Source organism: Cydia splendana, chromosome Z (genome assembly GCF_910591565.1).
Source record: "Cydia splendana chromosome Z, ilCydSple1.2, whole genome shotgun sequence".
NCBI lineage: Eukaryota > Metazoa > Arthropoda > Insecta > Lepidoptera > Tortricidae > Cydia > Cydia splendana.
Genome location: NC_085987.1, coordinates 34,111,158 through 34,135,503, shown reverse-complemented (window position 1 = coordinate 34,135,503; position 24,346 = coordinate 34,111,158). Strand labels below are relative to the sequence as shown.

The 24,346-nt window shown below is 37.0% G+C and overlaps 2 protein-coding genes across 9 annotated transcripts in view; one reads left to right on the top strand and one right to left on the bottom strand.

Annotated features, from left to right (window-relative positions):
• The window catches only part of LOC134803977 (keratin-associated protein 9-1-like), a 97,686-nt gene extending 89,264 nt beyond the window's left edge, over window positions 1-8,422 (top strand). For all 7 annotated transcript variants that reach the window (XM_063776830.1, XM_063776825.1, XM_063776828.1 and 4 more), the window contains one exon: window positions 7,837-8,422. In XM_063776830.1, coding sequence (XP_063632900.1) covers window positions 7,837-7,995 — 159 coding nt within the window. In that variant the 3' untranslated portion in view covers window positions 7,996-8,422. The remainder of the gene's footprint in view (window positions 1-7,836) is intronic.
• Window positions 1-24,346, bottom strand: part of LOC134803940 (zinc finger protein 28-like) — a 36,840-nt gene that overhangs the window by 5,459 nt on the left and 7,035 nt on the right. For both annotated transcript variants that reach the window (XM_063776767.1, XM_063776768.1), the window contains exons 6-13: window positions 24,172-24,307; window positions 23,876-23,985; window positions 23,314-23,412; window positions 21,793-21,918; window positions 21,424-21,653; window positions 20,085-20,186; window positions 18,493-18,653; window positions 11,145-11,228 (exon numbers count right to left, since the gene is read on the bottom strand). In XM_063776767.1, coding sequence (XP_063632837.1) covers window positions 11,145-11,228; window positions 18,493-18,653; window positions 20,085-20,186; window positions 21,424-21,653; window positions 21,793-21,918; window positions 23,314-23,412; window positions 23,876-23,985; window positions 24,172-24,307 — 1,048 coding nt within the window. The remainder of the gene's footprint in view (window positions 1-11,144; window positions 11,229-18,492; window positions 18,654-20,084; window positions 20,187-21,423; window positions 21,654-21,792; window positions 21,919-23,313; window positions 23,413-23,875; window positions 23,986-24,171; window positions 24,308-24,346) is intronic.

The following is a 24,346-nucleotide window of genomic DNA, read 5'->3' as shown; positions in this document are numbered from 1 at the left end:
GTACAGTCGGCGTCAAATATATGTTTATACTTTTGCACCTTACTCCTTTGTGATAAGGAGAAAAATGTAAACATCTTTGACGTCGACTGTACATTGCATGATAGGGTCAAGAAACCTGAATGGGTTGTGCTATGGATTTATTTATTATAGTAAATTACGATACAAGTGCGATACGTAGGAAATGCGCACGTGTATATCACAACAATTTACAGTAGGTACATATGGCCCTTTAGATTTTCGACATAGGCACGTAAAGTGCTACTTACCGTACTAGTGCGGTAAAGCTAATTATCGCACTAGTGCGGTAAAGTAGCACCATATGTAAAGATATTTACTGCGAAGACGTGGATGTGTTGATATGACAACAAACGTACCTAAAACAAATTAAAAATACTCGTACTTCTTAGCACCAAAGAAATTTTATTATTAAGTTTTTATACAGAGAAGTTAATAATAAAATTTTCTTTCAAACAAATTTGAATAAGTAGTATTAGAAATTAGAATTGAATTTGTTTGCTTTAAAATCTAAAGAAAAGCAACTCGTCTGTTCCATTTAATAACGATTTAAATTTCACTGCATTAGTACAGTCACCTGCAATCATATGTTACACAACGAAGGCCGCAAAAATATCTAACACGATTTTATTTGTAGAAGCGATAAGAGTGTGTCACATATTTTTGCGGCTATCGAAGAGTAACATATTATTGCAGGTGACTGTGCTAGTATTAGGACCGTGGGATGCTAAAGAATAATGAGGGGTAATTACCACTAGTTACCACCAAGTTGTTGTCTCTTACATGTTCCCAGTGGTAACAACTGAGAAAAATAATTAAACTGGGAATTTTTGTTCTCAGGAGTTACCTACTACTAGCTATGCCTAGCTGTTAGCAGTAGTAACAACTTGGTGGCAACAGATGAGAATAACCGAAAAGATGTGAAACTGACTAAGTACTTCTATTTATGACAACATTTCAGAATAATTAATTGGTCATCTTAGTTTATTTTTTGACTCATTTACTGTAAAGAAAGCGTGTTTGAGACGCTACACGTATCAAATATTAACTTTATATTGCATTTCAAACCCAAATTGACATTTTATTCTTGTCTGTTTTGCATTATATTTCTGAACTACAACATGGAACTTTAGAACTCACGAGAAAACATTAACTTCAAAAAATATGATTATTAGAAAAATTGAGAAACACCGAATTACAGGTTACTTGTAGGCTTTATAAAGCTCTCCCTACACAGACTGCGAAAAAACAAAACCAAAAACAAAAATTCAAAGTACAGTAAATAACTGTCATATTTCAAACGAAGCTAACGAAACCGGACGAGTTTACAGTGCGCAGCAGCACAATAAGTAACAGAAAATCGACTAGGGGCTGTCCATAAATTAAGTCATCTATTTTCGACGATTTTTGATGGCACAATAATGTTATAAGTACTTCGTATAGTCAAAATAAGCTATTAGGCTAATGCAATATTAAAATGCACATTCAGCCGGAGAGATAGTTGACCTCCCTGCATACTACATACCTACTGCATGGGTGAAATATCTCTGCACCTGACTGTAAATAGGATGTGAAATTAACAATTTACAAGTATGTACACCCAAGGCCAAAAGTATGGAAACATACTTTGATAGAAAAGTTTGATTTTAAGTATATTATTCATTGACGATTTGAAAACAATATGGTAAAATTAATAATAGAACATTTGAATAGTAAATTACTCAAATGCTGGCTATGATAGTTGAGGAGTGTCTTTGATTGGATTTTGTATGGTGTCTATAGAGAAATAAGCCCTTTTGAAAAGACTGTCCTCAACTATCATCTTTGTCCTAACTTTTTGTTATCTTATCGACAATATTTTAGGATATATTGATATGTAGCGGGAATTTTTAATATTTCGGGGTTGCCCAATGCAAATTTTAGGATACAAATATACAACAAAGATAGATACATGAGATATTAAAGAAAACAACGTTGTTTCCATACTTTAGGCCTTGGGTGTACCTATATTGAAACATACGGTCAGGAGTAGGTAATGAACAGGTCGTTCTAAATTTTTTCAGACATTTACTGCAAAGACTACAAAGACTTATTGCATTTAAACCCCCTACTGTGTTTTTTATTTTTGCAATCCAGGATACACCGACTGCAGGAAAAATCAAAACTTTAAAAAAAAACAATAGAACAAAACTGATTACCTACTGCAACAATCGGACACAGTTCAAAAGAAATGAAACTAGAAACTGCGGATTTAAATAAGTATCTAGCGGTAATTCTACCACAGCCTTAAGCAACAAAGGAGGAGTTACACCAAGAAAAAAAAGAGCACAGAGTGATACCCTGAACATGGTCATCATTTGATGATAATCAACTGTATTTATCTGCGTTTGGCCCTTTGGTTGACCTATTTACAAAAGCTAAACCATTCAACGGCTTTTCCTTTGTGTATTTTTTTAATTAAATTATTGTTACATTTTTATTGCTCGCAGCCTCTATTCCTGCCTGTTCCTTAATGGTACCAATAGGGAACAAGAAAGACTTAGCCAGCTAGGTAGCCTTTTAGTTCATAAGATTGATTTCGGTGGCACGTTGCTTCTTAAAAATTTCCTGGATCTGATACTTAGGTGATTTCGGTGGCAGATACTTTTTTTTTTTTTTTTACTATCTATGTATGATTTTGTGTGGGCAGGGTATTAGCTTATTTTATTTAAACTGTAAATTATAAAGTCCATTATTTCAAGTTTTCAAATAAAACGTTTATCTCATGTGGCAATCTTGTTATATATATTTTTCTACAAAATTTGCTACACTACGTATTATAGGTTTATGAATGACCTAGTTAAGGACTATTTTTAAGTCAGATAGTATAATTGTTAGTTTATGTTTTTGATTTATTAGTAGGGGCAATGTTATGGTATGGGGCTTATTTGCTTGGTCTGGAGTTGGCAGCCTACGAGGAGCGGCTGAAAAGTTCGCAGCAAGAAAAAAAAACTTTTAAAAAAAGACTGCTATTTTTTTCCTCGCCTCTTTGGCAGTTTAAATATTGCCGCCATTAAAAAACAAGTTATTCGGTTTTCGTTCTGTGCGCGGATAAACTTAACAATGTCTGTCAAATGCGGAAATTTTGATAAATTTGAATACCGCGCAGTTAGTATTTTGTAAAAAAAGGAAAACCGCCTAAAGAGATTTTTGATGATATGATGAATACTCTCTCTCCATCATTTAAGCCCTTCGTACACTATGATAAAAAAATGGGCTCGTTTATTTCAACAAGGACGAGAAAGCTGTGAAGATGACCCCCGCCATGGGCGGCCTGTCACGGTGGTCACTGACGAAAATGTTAAAAAGGTGGAAAAATGTGTTTTGGCTGACAGCAGAATTAAAATCTGGTAGATAGCGGAGGAACTACAAATTAGTAAAGAAAGGGTAGGACACATTTTACATGAACGTTTATACATGAAAAAGAAATACTGCGCGCTGGGTACCATAAATGCTAACACCGCTTGATAAGGAACGGCGACGTAAAAGTTGCGAATAATTTTGGATCTAGCTGAAGGGAATCTGGACCAAATTTGAAACCGAATCGTAACCGTAGATGAAACGTGGGTTTGCCAATATGATTCAGAATCAAAATGCAATGGTTAAAAAAGGGCGAGAGGGCTCCAAAGAAATTTAGTGGAAAGGTCAGCTTCGAAGCTTATAGCGACCGTGTTTTGGGACAGTGAAGGAGTTTTATTAGTTGATTATTTGCCAAAAGGGACCAGAATTAACGGTCAATATTATGCAAATTTATTGATTCAAGCACGTGACGCAGTCGTCCAGAAGCGACGTGGGAAACTTAGCCGTGGAGTGTTGTTTTTACAGGACAATGCACCAGTTCACACTTCCCGTGTTGCTAGGCAGGCTCTAAGACACTGGTTTTGGAGAAATCAACCATCCACCCTACAGTCCAGACCTGTCTCCGAGCGACTATTTCCTTTTTTCAAATTTAAAAAAAGACTTACGTGGTCGCCGGTTTGCCGATGACAATCAGATCAAGGCTGCGGTAGAGAGCCATTTTGAAGCGAAGGAAAAAGGTTATATTTCGGCGGTATTAAAGCATTGTTTGCTCGAAGCGAAAAGTGCTTATCACACTAAGGGGACTATATTGAAAAATAAAAACATTTACTTTAATACTCTCTTTCATTTTTTTTCTAAGGCCGCGAACTTTTCAGGCGCCCCTCGTAGCTCTTATTAATGGCATAATGACTGCTGAAGGTTATATTAACATTTTGCGAGAAAATTTTAAGATTTATCTGCTTAAATGTAGCTTGGAGAGCCAGTATTTCAGCAAGATAATGACCCGAAGCACACAGCTATAATATCTGCTGCATTCTTCAAGGCAAATAGGATTAAACTGCTTGAATGGCCCCCACAATCGCCCGATATCGACCCGATTGAGAACCTGTGGTCATCTTTGGATGGCAAAATTGATAAAACAAATGTCACTAATAAGGATTCCTACTTCGGAGCTCTGGAAGAAGCTTGAGACAATATCGACCCGGAATACTTACCTAAAATAATTGGCCGAAAGCGTGTTGAAGGCAAAAGGAGGCCACACAAAATATTAGGCTAAGATTAATTTGCGATTGTGCTTAATGTATAGACCGGGAGATACTGACACATTTTACTGGGTCATTTGTACCAGTATGGCGGTTCGTCAGGGGTCTAAGCATGTAATGAAGGAAAGAAAATGCTATGACCATAGCGCTGGTACCGGCGGCCCAATCGCGTGGGCGTTAGTCGAACGTGTCGGATAAAATACGAGTGTCGAACGATTTGTACCACAAAAATCCTCGTATTATTCGATAGTCCATAAAAAAGAAGTAGGCGGTAGCGTAATGCCATACTTCTCCGGTGTGACTTACAGCCCGCCATACTGAGGCGAACACGTTAATTAAAAAAAAACAATTCAACCATTTGTACCAAGCTAATTTTTGCACAGGTGATCATCGTCGAGCAGCCATTCATGGACATCACCATGCCATACTTTTCGGATGGTTCCAAATGCCCGCCATACCGCCGCAAGGGAGTTAATTTTTTTTTTATTGCTAAACGATTTGTACCATCTTGAATTTTTTTTTCAACACTTTCTGTGTGATCATAAATGGAAATCTCATAATGCCATACCTGTAGGAGGTGGCAAATGTGTACAATATTTTTTTTTTATTTCAAGTATGGTGCCCCTTTTTCCCCCTATTAGAAGTATGGCAAATATAATAATGGTCACATTGCATCATATAATTTCCAAAAATCCAAATGCCATACTGGTACAAATCGTCAAAAAATTGTTTTTTGTTTTAAGTCTTGGCTTAAGTCTCACAGTCGTCCGCCCCGTAGTTATAATCTGAAATATATTTTTTTAGGTACAATTGTATCCAAACAAACAGAATATGATGATGCCATGCTGTAAAAAATTATTTTACGTATACATAGTCGTATTTTTGAAACGTGTCGATTAAATAAGTTTTTCAAGTATGGCAGCACTTTATCCCCCTACTATAAGTATGGCAATTATAATAACGGTCACATTTTATCAAATACTCTCCAAAAATTTAAATGCAATACTGGTACAAATCGTTTAGCAAAAAAAAAAAAATTAACTTTCTTGCGGCGGTATGGCGGGCATTTGGAACCATCCGAAAAGTATGGCATGGTGATGTCCATGAATGGCTGCTCGACGATGATCACCTGTGCAAAAATTAGCTTGGTACAAATGGTTGAATTGTTTTTTTTTAATTAACGTGTTCGCCTCAGTATGGCGGGCTGTAAGTCACACCGGAGAAGTATGGCATTACGCTACCGCCTACTTCTTTTTTATGGACTATCGAATAATACGAGGATTTTTGTGGTACAAATCGTTCGACACTCGTATTTTATCCGACACGTTCGACTAACGCCCACGCGATTGGGCCGCCGGTACCAGCGCTATGGTCATAGCATTTTCTTTCCTTCATTACATGCTTAGACCCCTGACGAACCGCCATACTGGTACAAATGACCCAGTAAAATGTGTCACTATCTCCCGGTCTAGTATGATTTAATTTGTCCAGAGCAAAAATAAGTGCTATCTATAATTAAATTTGTAAATAATAATTTTGATGAATCTTGAACTTTTATTATGTTTGTATAATAAGCCATGAAATGTGCTATAAATTTTCCTAAGGTATAATGTGTGTAGTGGAATTTATAAAGTAGTACAAATAAAACCTTCATTTTCGTGCAAGTGTATGATTCTTTTTGTCCGGCACTGTATTTCAAAGCTAATACCCCGAAAACACGATTATTACTAACACGAATATTACCCCATTCAGTTATTTGATCCATATCCGTGCCAGCTCTTGTATATCGAACAATGTACAGTCAACTACAAAGAGATGTATCCATGTTAGTCTTACAAAATGCGGGAACTTTCAGTATGCCAAAATTATTTACCCTTGCTTCGTGACATTTTCAGTATCCACCTTTTTGATAAAAAAATGCATAGTTTAGGACTTATATTGAGAATACCAAAAAAAGTACGAATATTTCGCAGTTTTTCGAGTGGTGAAAGTTAGCACAGGTCTTTCGAAGCTGCAAACTTGGATTTACAATGCTGGTAGTGATCCTAACAACATATTAAAAAATCAGAACTAGCCGTTAGTTTGCGAATTTAATGTTCGATATTACATGTGAAATCTACAAGTGAGAAAAAAAAAACGTCTGTCATAGATACTCTGTGCTCTACTAAATGCTGTGTTATTGTTTGCTGTAAAATATTAATTATTGAAAAATGCCCAGAAATGAAGGAAAAATCGAGTGGTTGAGAGCGGTGTTCGATGCCAAGGATATACTTTTCGGGCCGTTTTCAGATTCAGATTAAGTTAGATTTCATGAAATATTTACCTAATAAGTAAATAAATACTGTTTCACATTACATTATAAAATGTATCGTTTCGGTAGCGGCTCAAAGATAAGTACGCTATCGTAAGTATCGAAAATTATGAATAGTACACTTTACCATAATGTGAATGCACTATACTTAAATAAAGAGACGAATGCTAATAAATCAACGACAAATATCGGCACCAATCCCTTTCCGTTTCCTAGTAGATAAAATAAAACGATATCATCAATAAAATCAATATCAAACATATTGTCACTTTATTTCCTATTTCCTACTTCAGATACATTAACAAAAACTGATAAGGTAGTGCATGGAAAAGTATGCATGCCCTGGCACAATCGTTGGCGTTGGTGCCTAACAATAAAGAGTAAAGTTTAAAATCGCTCAGAAAACGAATAATTTTAATTATAAATTAAGAATTACAGGACTCAAGACGTATGTCAGTTTTTGTTACAAGTGTACCAATCTACACTTGTAATTTACAATATTTTTATAAAGCGCTTGTTCGATTATGAGTTTAAAACTATTAAACTCCCATATTTTCGTCTATGGTTGAGCTACAGGCACTTGTACCTGTAACCTGTAAAATTGTAACACAGTACTTTTATAAAACGCAAATTGTAAAAAACGGAGCAAGTGTTGCCAGTAAACGCCTGTAAACTTGTAACTTGTAACTTTATAAAACTGGGCCCTGGTGTCGTGACGTAGGTTGACGATTTGACAATGACGGTGTCGCGAGTTTGTTTTTCCCCGTATAAAAAAGTGGCTAACGCGCCTAAATAAGTTTTCACTTCAAAAATAAAAATATTAGATAAATAATTAATACTATACTTTTCATTTTCTTTGTCAGTAAGTAACCCACCTAAAACACTTACACGTATGTATTATTCTTCTAGGTTTCGTCAGAAGACCTGAGCGAGATAATATCAAACGAAACACTCCTCCTCACATCGGAGACTTCGGCGCATGATGAAAAGGAAATACCACCGGAAATCAATATTTCTGACAATAACGACACTTCGGTGGTTGAAGACCGCGCGGAGTTTCATGATTAAGTAGTAGTTTATCCAATCTTTCGTATGCACCTACCAAGGTGGAATTAGGTGACCTGAAATAGTTATTTTAATGTGTTCTCTAGCACAGCATACGAATATTAGGTTCGAGTAGATTAAGAAACCAAGTAAGTCTATTCAACATTGCACTCGGTAATACCCGACCGGAAATTCAGTCTAGGTAGCTTAAATCAGTGTTGTAACTATTGTAGAGCTCTTCGTTTTGAACTAAAAAAATAAAAGTGAAATTCGTATGCGTTGTCACGATAGCGGCTGCTCCATACAAATGTATTTCCCTGTTACCTCCCTGGATAATTACATTCCAGCAAAACAAAATTTACCATGTAATCTATGTTTGTCTCTGCCATGTTCCTGTTTTCCTTTTGCCTATAATTTTGTTGTTTAGTAACTTAATACATTCTAATTATTTTCCAAAGTTTGTGTTTTATTATTTATTTGACTAGTGAAAATTTAATTTGACCCTTATATAGCCACTACGACCTAATCAATCAACGCAAAAATTCATGAAAATTCTCATTAGGTATAATACATAGAATTCTTACTGACCGCTGAATACGCTCCATAACTAATAGCTACTTACACGAGTGTGTCGTCATTCTTGAGTTTGTGGTCGCATACCTAATTTATGTGCACAAAAAGTACCGGTCGTGAAAAAGAAATTACAGAGATTAAAAAAAAGAAAACTTTTTCATTAGGTTTGAAAAAACAAATTCATATTCAATTCAATCGTCAATGTTTAAAATATCTTTTTAACCTTTTGGACGCCAATGACCGATATATATGCGTACCGTAGGTTCAACGCCAAAGACCTAAGTGCCATAAAGTTCAATTTTAGTTTTGACACTTCGGTGACGTAGCGTCAGCATCGTTGTTTATGAATCGATTTCAAAAATTCCAAATCGGTTCAGTAATTTTTAAGAAAATTAACAAACAAGTGGTTTTTACCGAGGCTTGCGTTTTAATCTGTATTGAAGTCGGTTTTTATTTCAAAAGTCAAAAGGTTTCAAAAGTTTTCTAAGTACTTATTTCACTATTGGAATTCCTGTATTGTAGCGGCGTTTCGACGCCGCAACGGGTCTCTAGTTACTTATATTTGTCATAACATATTGATAGATAATAAATGAAGGTTGCAGGAGTACATTCATAGGCAACATAGTTGGATACATAGTAATAGCACTTTAAACGAATCGATGATAGTGTAAGATTTGATGGATACTGAAAATGTCACGAAGCAAGGGTAAATAATTTTGGCATACTAAAAGTTCCTGCATTTTGTAAGACTAACATGGATACATCTCTTTGTAGTTGACTGTACAAAGGTTACTTTGTTATACGATTGATAAACAAACATTACAGCTTATGGAGTCAACAGGTCTCGATCTCTCCCAACTGTACCAATCTAATGATCACTCAACCTTTACCTGCCCAGTCGTTATAGTTTCTTTTAAGTCACAAAACTTGGTCGTCGCCTAACAATAGAAATTAAACTCTTATTTTAAAACGACATGCTGAAATATCAAGGAACTTGGCAAGAATATTAAAGTAACATATATCTTTGTCTGGTATTAGTATTCTTTATTCGCTCATTTACATAGAACTTTATGTTGGTATTGTTGGTACACCGATCTTACAATATAATATAAACAGAACAACATGATACCATATTACGTATTAGGTTGTTGCAATTTTATATTTCATAACTAGAGTACAATTTGGACTCGAGTGTCATTTTAATTTCAGTTTCACTTAATTGTCATTTTTTTTTTCTCCCCAATGTGACGTTCCCTTGTTGCAAACAAAACATGTAGGTTATTAATTATTATTTATTATTATATAACGCCGTTGAATTTTAGTGGAAAGGCAGGAATAACGCTGCGCGATCTCTGACTGTTCGGTGAGAGGTTTCCGCAAAAATAACAGGCTACCAATTATCGTGTTATTTATAAGGGCGATTACAAGACTATGGCAAAATGGTAGATAGGACCTGACAGTACTGGTGGCCCTTCCCTCCTCGTATTGACGTCAACCAAACTGTGGGTGGGTCTTAAACCATTCCTGGCTCCAGTAATAGGAAATCAAAAGCCGTCCACAAAATTAAGAAACGGGACCAACGGCAACCATTTTCTGTAGTCACGGTACATGCATTGAAACATGAAGATTCACTAGGGCGGCTTGACAACGCAAAATTGGTTTGAAGAAAAATAGTGGCTGAACCAAATGAGTCCGCAAATTCTCACAAACATAATATGGACCGACGAAAGTTTGTTAACAAGAAACTCGATGTGGAATGACGAGTTATTTACCACTGGGCACCTCATGTCATGTCGGCCGCGAACAAGCGCAACAGACTCGTAGTAACATTGCATAAAAATCCATGGCCGCCACATTCTTTTGGGGAGGGTTGAATCAGACCGAGGAAGAGAAATGAAGCTGCAAATTATACGAGTTTTCAACATAATTAAGCGGCGTGCCTGGCAAAACCGTGCATGAAAAAAACAGCGCCGCTTGCATCAATCACATAACGGCCAACGGTGGACACCACATTGAGCTATGTCGTATTTTGCAAGCTTTACTTTAAGTGACATTTTATGTTTTCAACTTGAATTTAAAACCAGATGACGAATGATAACAATACACACTTTTTTTTATTTGGGCAGTCGTGTAAAAAATTTAAGTAAATATGTAGTTTGAGATATTACTGAAAATTATGATATATATATTTTATTAATTTATATTTTACTTTATTTAAATACCACAACATTATATATCGCCTAAACAAGCGCGGGTTAAAAATAAGAGGTTCTGGTTTGGTAGGTAGATTTGCATACTACACGTATTTTAAAGTCCAGTATCAAGTTATTCCAGCATGTCGTTTGAAAATGAGAGTGTAAAATCGATTGTATGGCGACGCCTAAGTTCTAGGCCCGGCGCCCACTATCGGCATGGCACAGCAAGAGAGATCCTTCGGCATATTACCGAGGCATCCCTCAGGCATACCAAGGTGCCCAGAAATGCTAAGAACGCCTGATATATCTAAGACGCCTCGGCAATATGCCGAAGGATTCCTTGTCGTGCCATGCCGATAGTGGGCGCTGAGTGAGCTAACTATGATAAAAAAAAATACTTTAAACCTTTTCCACAAACCACACAGATACATGGCTTCTCTCCAGTATGCGAGCGTCTATGGCATTGCAGATCCGACGACCGGGGAAAACCTGTAATACAATTAAGGTTGTATTAAAATATCGTAAAATAAATATGCAACATAAAAATGTTAAAAACGCGTAAAACCTGACTGTACAGCATATAGGTACTACAACTAGGTAGCTACAGATACCTACACGAACACAGAAAAAAAACTAGGAACATATAAACAAAAGACGTCCACAGCGGCATCTGTACCGGCCAGGTTGCCAGCACGCGCGCAGCATTGAGGTTAGTAGGTCCGTCGCCTAAATATACACAGTCAGACCAAGACAAGTCTACAACGATTTTGACAGCAGACGCAGTGCAAGTGTTATTTTGAACGTCAAACTACTATCAAATTATGAGTCATAATTTATGACGTATATATAAAACACTTGCACTGCGTGTGCTATCAAAATCGTTGCCGGTTTATCTTGGTCTAACTCTAGTTTAATATTTAGATATAAAGGTTGTTCAGGCCTTTAGCAAAATCGTCATTAAAAACCGACTAAGTGCGTGTCGTCGGACCACGTCAATTCCGTATCTTCATACAATACAAAAAGGCATAGCAGCAAAAAGGGGTAACTTCACGTGAATGATGTTGGCTAAAATAAAATTCTATACGACAGACCTCTTGCGCAGCATTACAACATTTTAGTCCGGTGGCCGGCTGCATGAAACAAACCTCATCAAAAAATAGAATATACCTACCCTGTAGAGGTACCTGACATTTAGTAGCTTCCAACGCACTTGGTCGGCCTAGGCTTAACCTGGCAGATTTTGTACAAATGGCAAAAACGTTGGACAAAAATTCATCAAAAAAAACCTCATCGAAAAATAGAATGAAACTTGTATGGTAGGATACCTGACCTTGAGGACAGTAAAAAAATTGGTCGGCCTCACCTTAGCCTGGCAGTTTTTGCAGTCCGACCAGTTTATTGGGTCACGTGAGAGCTACAATTTACCTCATCGAAAAATAGAATGAAACAAACGGATTATAATAGCTAAAAACTAAAAGGAAATAAAAAAACCGGCACTAACACGAAACGAGTCGACCAACAAAAACAATAGCACACTGAAAAGAAAAAAATAATTATTTTGTCTTCAATAACGCAAGTGAATACCTATGAACTATGTATATACACATACTTCTGAAATCAATCACACAAATCTGCGTATTTATATATTTACAATCTGTTATTTTTGGAGTCGGTGCAGGTGCTTCACTAAGGTGCTCAAGTTTGTTTGAGGCTGGCACCGACTCCAAAAATAACAGATTGTAAATATATAAATACGCAGATTTGTGTGATTGATTTCAGAAGTATGTATATACATAGTTCATAGGTATTCACTTGCGTTATTGAAGACAAAATAATTATTTTTTTCTTTTCAGTGTGCTATTGTTTTTGTTGGTCGACTCGTTTCGTGTTAGTGCCGGTTTTTTTATTTCCTTTTAGTTTTTTTTTCGGCGGTTATTTTTTTTGTTAAAAAGTTTTTATTTTATAATTTTCTGTGGCTATAATTTATACAAATTATTACATGCTTAATTTTTGATTACTTTTAAAATAGCTACCTACCTTGCTTTAGCTATTAACTGTTATATTAATAAACCTACTTTAACTATTATTTTGTTCTGTAATATAAATAAATTACCCCTATTTTCCCACCCTTAGGGTAGGATTTCTTTCCAATTTTTTATTATTATTACGACTACTCTGTAAAAGGTTATGCGTGGTCATACGTTACAATCGGTGAGTGAAAAAATCAATCACCCCTATTTTCCTACCCTTAAGGTTGGATTTTTTTTTCCAAATTTATATGGGACCAACTTCGGGGTATACCCTTTCCAATAAAAAAATAATTATCAAAATCGAACATCTCTGTAAAAAGTTATGCGTGGTCATACATAAAAAAAAAATATATATACGCGTCGACTTGAGAACCTCCTCCGTTTTTTTTTTCGTCGGTTGAAAATAAGCCTGTTGACGTATGTCTTGGTCGGCCTCACCTTAACCTGGCAGTTTTTGCAGTCCGACCAAATTTATAAAAAAATCATCAAAATTTTTTTATCGAAAAATCGTATGAAACTGGTATGGTACGATAGCTGCCTTTGAGGACAGTAAAAAAAAAAGTGGTCGGCCAAATCCTGTGTTGGCAGGTTCCTGTGTCCGACCAATTTTGTGGTACCACGTGAGAGCTACAATTGACCTCATCGAAAAATAGAATGTAACAAACGGATTATAATACCTAAAATAAACCTTTGACGTATGGCTTGGTCGGCCTCACCGTAGCCTGGCAGTTTTTGCAGTCCGACCAAATGTGGTACCACGTGACAGCTACAATTTACCTCATCGAAAATAGGATGAAAAAAAAAACGGATTATAAGAGCTAAAATAAACATGTTGACGTATGGCTTGTTAAGGACGGCTTTCATAAATTCAATGTGGCAGTGTGCGGCAGAATCCACTTGCATCAAATTTGATGCAACACATTGTGGCTGGACATTAAGAGATGAAATGTATAAGATCAAATTTTAAAAAAAATTCAAAAAATTCAAAATTCTTTATTTTTGTAAGTTACACGGTAAATGTAAGCTAAGGGATGGAGCCTCCCTGTAAGCAAAAATAGCTTGTGTTGGGAGCCTCCGCTCTTCCTTAGGTAACATGAGGTTAATAATAATAAGGCTATATAATTCTAGTTATTGACAAGATAAAGTTTACAATTTACAGTTCCCATAGGTTAGATAATTTAGGTAGGTCTCTAGTTGAGATAATCTATAATTTATTATTATACTTAATCAGACAAAGTTTTAATAGTGATCGATTAACAATGTAACAGAAACAGAACAGGTATCAGGAGTGCGTGTGTGTGTGTGTGTGTGTGTGTGTGTGTGTGTGTGTGTGTGTGTGTGTGTGTGCGTGCGTGCGTGCGTGCGTGCGTGCGTGCGTGCGTGCGTGCGTGCGTGCGTGCGTGCGTGCGTGCGTGCGTGTGTGCGTGTGTGTGTGCGTGTGTGTGTGTGTGTTTATGCGTGTCTTCAATGCTTCAACGAAGTAGATTCTCTGTCTCATCAAAGGTTTTACTTTTTAACCAGTTTAGAAGCTTTTTACATTCGTAGTACGATTTAGAGTGGAAATCCAGAAGTTTGTTACGAGGGGTGTTCAAAATATTCTCGGTATGAGAATGAAAACAAACAAGTACGAAAAGTTTGATATTTTTATTTTTCAATATACTCCCCCCCTATGTTAATCCCCTTAAAAGATCGGTCAATTTTTTTTTTTAATCCCTCATAAAAATATTTTTTATCTTTGGTGTAAAAATGCTCCTCCACTGCAGCCTTCAATGCTTCATCGTCAGAAAAAAAAATTCCACGCAGATCCTTTTTAAGATTGGGGAACAAAAAGAAGTCGCTGGGGGCTAAGTCCGGACTATACGGTGGGTGAGTAACAGTTTCAAACCCACATTCAACAATAGCTGCCTTGGCAATATGAGCAGTATGGACGGGGGCGTTGTCACACAGAAGCAGAACACCTTTGGTTAACTTTCCTCGCCTCTTTTCTTTGATTGCATCCTTTAATTGACGTAGAATGTTAGCGTAGTACTGTCGTGTGATATTTACACCTTTTTCTTTATAATCGATTAGTAATATTCCTTCACAATCCCAAAATATCGTGGCCATGACCTTGCCAGCTGAAGGGACGACCTTGAACTTTTTGGGATGAGCTGAACCCTTAATGTGCCACTGCATGGACTCTTGTTTACTCTCTGGGTCATAATGATGAACCCAGGTTTCATCTCCAGTAACTATTCTTTGCAGCACCTCATTAGGATTTTCACCGCACAGGTCAATAACATCGGAACAACACGCTACACGCATGTCTTTTTGAAGCCGAGTCAGCATTCGCGGAACCCATCTTGCACTTACTTTTGACATATTAAGATGGTCATGGATAATATCATGTACGATACCAATAGAAAGATTGGTTACTTGAGCTATAGATTTTACCTTCACTCGACCATCTTCCAATATAAGTTTTTCCACTTTATCAATATTTTCTTGTGAAGTAGCTACTACAGGCCGACCAGGTCTAGGGTCATCTTCAATACTCTCCCTTCCACGTTTAAATTCGCTTGACCACTTTTGAATGGTAGATAGAGAAGGAGCAGACTCACGGTAAACACAATCCATTTCCTCTTTTATGGTTTTTTGATTTTTACCCTGTTTTGTCGAGAATCTTATGACGCATTGATGTTCTAATTTAGTTAACATTGTCAATTCGCACATGATGTTCATGTTTGTTCAGCAATTGCAGAAAAACAAAAGAACATCTCGGTTCCAATTATATTTTTTTTTAATGTCAATGAATAAACCTTAGCGGCCAGTAACGAAAGAAATTTAAGAAGAGGTTGTAAGATATCAATACCGAGAATATTTTGAACGCCCCTCGTAAGTTTATTATAAAGATGAGCCGATCGTATGTTGAACTGTTGAATGTTGAAATGGTTTGAAGGACACATAACGCCTTTGCGAGTCGAAGAAATAACAATAGATAAGTCGGAGTCTGGGAAAAGTTCGTCAGACTTCGACTCCGAAGATGATTAGTAGTTACCACCAACTCGGTTTGGTGGTACCTACTGGGAATTTTTATTCCCAGTAGTTACCAGTGGTAAAAGGTGGGAAAATAATTCCCAGTAGTTACCACTGATAAGAACTTGGTGGTAACTAGTGGGAATAACCCTTTTATAGTTAATAATTACTGTTAATCATAATCATCTCCGGAGTCGAAGTCTGACGAACTTTCCCCAGACTCCGACTTATCTATTGTTATTTCTTCGACTCGCAAAGGCGTTATGTGTCCTTCAAACCATTTGATCTTAAACATTTCATCTCTTAATGTCCAGCCACAATGTGTTGCATCAAATTTGATGCAAGTGGATTCTGCCGCACACTGCCACATTGAATTTATGAAAGCCGTCCGTAACAAGCCATACGTCAACAGGTTTATTTTAGCTATTATAATCCGGTTTTTTTTTTCATCCTATTTTCGATGAGGTAAATTGTAGCTGTCACGTGGTACCACAAATTTGGTCGGACTGCAAAAACTGCCAGGCTACGGTGAGGCCGACCAAGCCATACGTCAACAGGTTTATTTTAGGTACTATAATCCGTTTGTTACATTCTATTTTTCGATGAGGTAAATTGTAGCTCTCACGTGGTACCACAAAATTGGTCGGACACAGGAACCTGCCAACACAGGATTTGGCTGACCACTTTTTTTTTTACTGTCCTCAAAGGCAGCTATCGTACCATACAAGTTTCATACGATTTTTCGATAAAAAAAATTTTGATGATTTTTTTATAAATTTGGTCGGACTGCAAAAACTGCCAGGTTAAGGTGAGGCCGACCATGACATACGTCAACAGGCTTATTTTAGCTATTATAATCCGTTTGTTTCATTCTATTTTTCGATGAGGTAAATTGTAGCTCTCACGTGGTACCACAAAATTGGACGGACACAGGAACCTGCCAACACAGGATTTGGCCGACCACTTTTTTTTTACTGTCCTCAAAGGCAGCTATCGTACCATACAAGTTTCATACGATTATTCGAAAAAAAATTTTGATGTATTTTTTATAAATTTGGTCGGACTGCAAAAACTGCCAGGTTAAGGTGAGGCCGACCAAGACATACGTCAACAGGCTTATTTTAGCTATTATAATCCGTTTGTTTCATTCTATTTTTCGATGAGGTAAAATTGTAGCTCTCACGTGGTACCACAAAATTGGTCGGACACTGGAACCTGCCAACACAGGATTTGGCCGACCACTTTTTTTTTACTGCCCTCAAAGGCAGCCATCGTACCATACCAGTTTCATACGATTTTTCGATAATAATTTTTGATGATTTTTTATAAATTTGGTCGGACTGCAAAAACTGCCAGGTTAAGGTGAGGCCGACCAAGACATACGTCAACAGGCTTATTTTAGCTATTATAATCCGTTTGTTTCATTCTATTTTTCGATGAGGTAAATTGTAGCTCTCACGTGGTACCACAAAATTGGACGGACACAGGAACCTGCCAACACAGGATTTGGCCGACCACTTTTTTTTTACTGTCCTCAAAGGCAGCTATCGTACCATACAAGTTTCATACGATTTTTCTATAAAAAATTTTTGATGATTTTTTTATAAATTTGGTCGGACTGCAAAAACTGCCAGGTTAAGGTGAGGCCGACCAAGACATACGTCAACAGGCTTATTTTAGCTATTATAATCCGTTTGTTTCATTCTATTTTTCGATGAGGTAAATTGTAGCTCTCACGTGGTACCACAAAATTGGTCGGACACAGGAACCTGCCAACACAGGATTTGGCCAACCACTTTTTTTTACTGTCCTCAAAGGCAGCTATCGTACCATACAAGTTTCATACGATTTTTCGAAAAAAAATTTTGATGTTTTTTTTATAAATTTGGTCGGACTGCAAAAACTGCCAGGTTAAGGTGAGGCCGACCAAGACATACGTCAACAGGCTTATTTTAGCTATTATAATCCGTTTGTTTCATTCTATTTTTCGATGAGGTAAAATTGTAGCTCTCACGTGGTACCACAAAATTGGTCGGACACAGGAACCTGCCAACACAGGATTTGGCCGACCACTTTTTTTTTACTGTCCTCAAAGGCAGCCATCGTACCATACCAGTTACATACGATTTTTCGATAAAAAAATTTTGATGATTTTTTTATAAATTTGGTCGGACTGCAAAAACTGCCAGGTTAAGGTGAGGCCGACCAAGACATACGTCAACAGGCTTATTTTAGCTATTATAATCCGTTTGTTTCATTCTATTTTTCGATGAGGTAAATTGTAGCTCTCACGTGACCCAATAAATCTGGTCGGACTGCAAAAACTGCCAGGCTAAGGTAAGGCCGACCAATTTTTTTTTACTGTCCTCAAGGTCAGGTATCCTACCATACAAGTTTCATTCTATTTTTCGATGAGGTTTTTTTTGATGAATTTTTGTCCAACGTTTTTGCCATTTGTACAAAATCTGCCAGGTTAAGCCTAGGCCGACCAAGTGCGTTGGAAGCTACTAAATGTCAGGTACCTCTACAGGGTAGGTATATTCTATTTTTTGATGAGGTTTGTTTCATGCAGCCGGCCACCGGACTATTTGGCGTTATCAAACTGCGCACCGTACAGTTGAGTCGATCGCGGCACAATAAACATGGGATAATTTTTGAGCGCTAGTCAGGTTTCTATAAGTAATTATTCTAGTTCGTTGGATAGTTACCTTTGCCACAAAAGTCGCATTTGTAAGGTTTCTCGCCGGTGTGACGTCGCATGTGAACGATCAGGTTGGAGGAGTTGGAGAAACTACGGCCGCAGTACAGACACAAGCAGTTGTTGCTCGCACTTTTATCGCGGTGGACCTCGTGAACGCGCTTGTGAGAACTGGAAATATGAACCAATTATTGAACTAAATGTGCATAATTTGTGATTTAAGCAGCTCGTGAAAGCGGGAAAGATTTATTTTAAATGGCAACTATAATATAAATGTAACGTGTCAAACGCCACTTAAATTTGCCCTGTTTAGTTGTGTACAATATTCCGTTATTTTACATCAAATGGAATTCGCGTCAGATATAATTTATTATGATTTCAAGCAAACAACAAAATGAGCAGATAATTCCGCTACTCGATGCTAGATGCCGACTACGAAAATAATAGTCGTTTTGGTACCAAATCTGATATATGGAGTGAGCTTACTATATTTCTCTATGCTACGGTCACAGACTTGGTCTTCGACTAAAGCTCAAAAGTCCGGCTTGGGGTTTGCCAACGAGCTATGGAGCATAATACAATGCGATTTATGCAACAAGTACCTACAAGAACAGGGCCGTATACAATATACATAAATACTTTAATTAAGATGAGATTTCCCTCTACCGTTCAATTTGGGTTTTTAATTGTCAACGTCTCGACAACCTCAAAAACGATGGGCAGACGACATCATACGACTAGCTGGAAAGAACTGGATGGAAACAGCAAAAACCAGAGAGAAATGGAAGGGTAAAAGGCTTTCACCGAGCAGGGATCAGTGCAACCAAAAGTGCAACCAACCTAACATAAAATAATGTAAAGCACTGAGCAAATAAAGCTATAATAATAATAATAATAAGCCCGCAGGGCAGCTTGTGGCGAGCTGTTGGGGAGTGACGACCCCACGGACCCGAGTGCTCCAGAGACTCGGTCATGGTCTCCGTCTCCGGCGTGTCTTCGTCGGTCGGAGTGGACCCCAAGGGGACCCGCAGGACTCTCAGCTCTGGCTTGCCTTCATTAGCCGTCCAGAGGGGAGTCGTAAGAGCTATATGCTCCAGGGGTGGAAGTGAAAGATGCATAAGACGCGAGTTGGCACAGTGGCTGTTAACAGCCACTGGGTAGAAAGCGGCGCACACCTCTCGACACCCCCGAGCCGCTCACACCGATGTTGCCCCTGGTCGTCTTCACGACGGCAGTTTCAGGGGCCCATCTAGTCAGCGGCAAGTCACCACCTGCCTCGATAACGTGTGTTAGCATTGTTATGGCAGGTGTCCGAACTCTTTACAATAGCCCAGTCTCATTGTCCACCCAAACTTCAATCCATAGACCGGTATACTATTCACTTTTTATACAATAGTCCCAATGCCTGCTGAGACCGGTTCATGGGTGTTTATTGTTGCACCTGTTAACGGGTTCCAGCAGGCGTTCTACATGACATTAAAGCTCTCCAAAGGGCCTCTACGTGCTGGATCTATATCCCCACGCAAGCCTATCAAAATACCGGGATTTAAAGGCCCGTGAAATCCGAAATGGAGGTACAAATAATAATAATTGTCAACGTACCGTAAATTGTCTCTTCTATGAAACTTCTTTTTACACACATCACATTCAAATAGTTTTTCACTCGGCATATGCTGTTTAGTGTGCCTGGCAAGTAAATCTTTTCTGAAACAAAAATTTAAAAAATCTATTATGGAAGTAACCTAAACACTAATACTAAAAAGCCAGTTTTAAGTAATCATAATTACAATTTGGCAAATTCAATACTATTATTACTAGGAGTCTCAACACCAACACATGGAAATAATGAAAAAACAAATGGGTAGGTAGTCATAATGTTTTAAGTTTTAATACTAATCCAGTAACTTTGTCGAATTTTGTAACCTGGCTCTTTTGCGTCAAATCCGGTAGTTCTGATTTTTTACAGACGTTTATGATGTTGGCCCAATGAATAATCCAAGTTTGTGACTTCGAGCGCCGAACGCAACTTTGTCAACCCTGTTTGGGGGGGGGGGGGGGTACGATTTTGTGGCTACCAGGCCAAATCAGCTTTGATTGACCTTAGAAACAATTGTGCCAATCGGCATCGCCTGAGACAAAAGTGCATACTCACTGCACTTACTTAGCTTACGAATACAAGTTCGAAAAAATTATACATTTTGAAAGGCTTTATCTCGGAAAATATTAGATGTACAGAGACAATTCTAGTGTCTTACTGTAGCAAATTTAGTCTACTTTAAAAACGCCCTAGGAAGTTACTATCAAAAACTAGTACTTTAGGGTTATAATCGCCCAAATCAAAAACAAAATGGGGTTTAGAATAAATTTAAAAGTGGAAAAATTACTGTCTTGGGTGAGACTTGAACTCACGACCCCTGGATACCCTGGACCCCTGGGGTCGTGAGTTCAAGTCTCACCCAAGACAGTAATTTTTCCACTTTTAAATTTATTCTAGGCTTAATAGCATCGTTCGCAGACGTTTCTGCTTGTTAAAAATTAAAATGGGGCTTATTCGATTTTTGACAAAGTTGCGTTCGGCGCTCGAGGTCACAAACTTGGATTATTCATTGGGCCAACATCATAAACAAGTCTGCAATAAATCAGAACTACCGGATTTGACGCAAACGCAAAATGTATAATTTTACTGTATTATACCCAATAGTCAGTAAAAACCTCCTGAGACCCAGAAACAGTTGTTTTGTTTTTGTATTTGGAACCCTTACTTATTTATACAATACCTAAATTGTATTCAAAATAAATCGGGAAAAATGTACAAAAATTTGTACGCTGTAGGAGGATTAGTCATAAGTAACCATATTTTTCTTTGTGTCCGAAAAATAGTCCCGATTTTTAATGGTATTATTACTATTTATTACAACAAAAACATTAAATAATAACTCACCTGTAGAAACTTCTTTTACAAGTATCACATTGAAATTGTCTCTCGTCTGACTTCGTTTTAGGATCCATAAACTTTACTGATACACTTTGTCCTTCGTGGTACCGCAATATGTGCTTATTTAACGAAATCTCGTAAGCAAATTTAAGCCCACAAGTACTACATATATATTTTCGTTCTATTTGCTTGCATATATTCCTATGGCGGGCGGCTGATTTCACTGATGCAAATACCTAAAATGTAAATTTGTATATCAGTTGAATGTGTTTTTTTTTTTTTGCAATAAGTGGTTCCCGTCATTTTTCGGTTTCCCGACAACTATTTTAAAGGCAAAATCGCAAGTTTCATTTAGGCGCATTGAATCTTACTTACCTTGCTACAAAGGTTGCAGCGCTGTGAGAGTTCTGGATGTTCAGCATCATTGTGACTAGCCAGATGACTTTCCGATAAAAACACTTCTCTACAAATGCTGCATACTTCAAGAACGTTCATGTTTTCCTGCATTATAATATGATTGGTTATTGTAGATTATTTATAGTAGATTGTTAATCAAGGTTACTTGTACCCGAGTTAACACTCTACTTTTCATTTTGACTATGAGGAAAGTCAAACACAAGAAAATATTTTGACGGTTAAGAAAATTAGGGACTGGAATTGGCGCCATTTATATTTTGATCGGAAAAACATCTAAAACCATATACAAACCGATTTTCAACTGGAATGAGTCTGAAACAGCCTTAATGTATACGCGCCTTTAAAAATTTAACTGAATGAATGAATGTAATGTAATGATAGTTTTTTAAACATTCATCGTCATTTATATTGATTCATTAAAACATATTTGTTTATTTCATACATTTAAATATTAAATACAAGTAGTATATTTTTTTTAAATAATGCAATGCAATTGACATTCAATTTCGATAATACTTGGCCTGAAAATGCGGAAGCTAATATAAGAGCTTTAAACTGAATACTATGGCATAGGTCTATGGATGTTAGCCGTTGCTCGAAGTACAAATTAAAAAATAAATACTTTCCACCCTAGGGTGGGTGGTAATGCAATTTTCCACCCGACTATCAGCCTATACATGAACTTTCCGAATAGGAGAGATGAAAAATAATTTTACAGCTAAACTGCTACTTACAGGTAAATTAAACCAACAGGCCAATTTGAACGTACACTCGAGATCAAAACGATATCTGAATACTGTTACTTATCATTCGCGCGTTCATTTAATTCGGACTTGTCCGTACACGTATTAGCGCGAGCGACAAGCACGCGCGAATGAACTAACTGACATCATTCAGATATCGTTTTGATGTCAAGTGTACGTTCGAATTGGCCTGTTCGTTTGAAATATAAGATGGTTATTACACATTCGCATTTTGCGTGAATGGAAACAGGATTAAGAGCCACAAGCCATACAATCTAATTTATGCTCTTATTTTAGAACGACATGCTATGCTGAAATAACATAAAGTTTGACATGCACATGTCTGTATTGTATCATGTATTGGTTGTTAACAATTCCAATACAAAGAAAATAGAGCGGGAAGAAATTTTACATACAGAACCTCTACTCGCTCTATTTTCTTTATAGGTATTGTAATTTTTAGCGACAAAAACTAGTACCAGGCAAAGATATATTACTTTATTGTCTATGTTATATGTAATTTAAGCAAAGGTAGCCATCATTATAAAATGGGAGTGTAACTTCGACAGTATGGAAGCGGCTTTTAGGTGGTGGGTTCTTCATATTGAAAACACTCCGCTACATGATATAGATATAGATACACATATTGATCAATGAGCAGAAACCAAAAGCTTAATAACCTATTCTATCAGTATAACAGACTACGGGTAAAAAGTTGTTAATAAATGTTACTTGCCATATCACCATTTGGATCTAACAGGTCTTGCAGCAATACCTCTGTTAGATAGTTAAGAACTTTGGCATTGTCACTTGGAATACTTAATGTTTCATGTTCCTGGAAGATAGATTAATTAAGGTCAATTTGGAGAAGACCGACTTATATTATAAATTTATTTGCTGCGAAGAACATGACTCATGACTGTCATGTCATGAAGTAAGAACTCTCGTATTTGTACGTTATGTTGCTCAGACACAGAAAGTAAGTGCTTGGCTCCTTCCGCTCTGCCAACATTTTGTAAGTAGAGTACGTTTACAAACGTAAGAGCTAGACGCGACGGATGATCTTGTAGACGGTCTTACCTTACCTTATAGACGGTGTTCTCCACACTGACCTTAAGTATGTCTATTTTAAGTAACTAAGTCATTAAAAACTAGTCAAGTATCTTTATAAATTTTATATACAGATGTCAATCACAATGAAAAAATCAACGACCAACCTGGCTAACGTGAGACTCGAACCCACATCTTTGGATTGCCGGTCCAACGTATTATTATGTTATGTTTATGTAAATACTTACATTCAACATTTTAATTGAATTATTTCTATCATCGAAACAGGCATGTTGCTCAAAGTTCAATATATTGAGGTACATTTTCTTGCATAGGATGCAGCATTGAATTTTTGTACCTGGAAGTATTATATTAGTATTAGTATAGTATTATTTTAATAATAGTGTAATGACTAATCAGTAATCTGCCCTATCATGGGACGCCTACTTTCATAGCGATCATAGTGGCCCATATTTAGGGTTAAAAAAGCGTTATTACTTTACTTTAATTGTGTAACATACATTAAATTAAACAACATCCTTACCTTTATGTTCCATCATGTGCCCACTCAACTCTAGACGAGTTTTAAATTCATCCTTACAGAATATACAGCTTTTTGTTTTTTTCATAGGGCCGGTTTTCGTGTGGCAGCCATTTTCCGATAATTTACTTAATATGGTCTGGAAAGTATAGAATCACAATGTCATCAATATGACAAT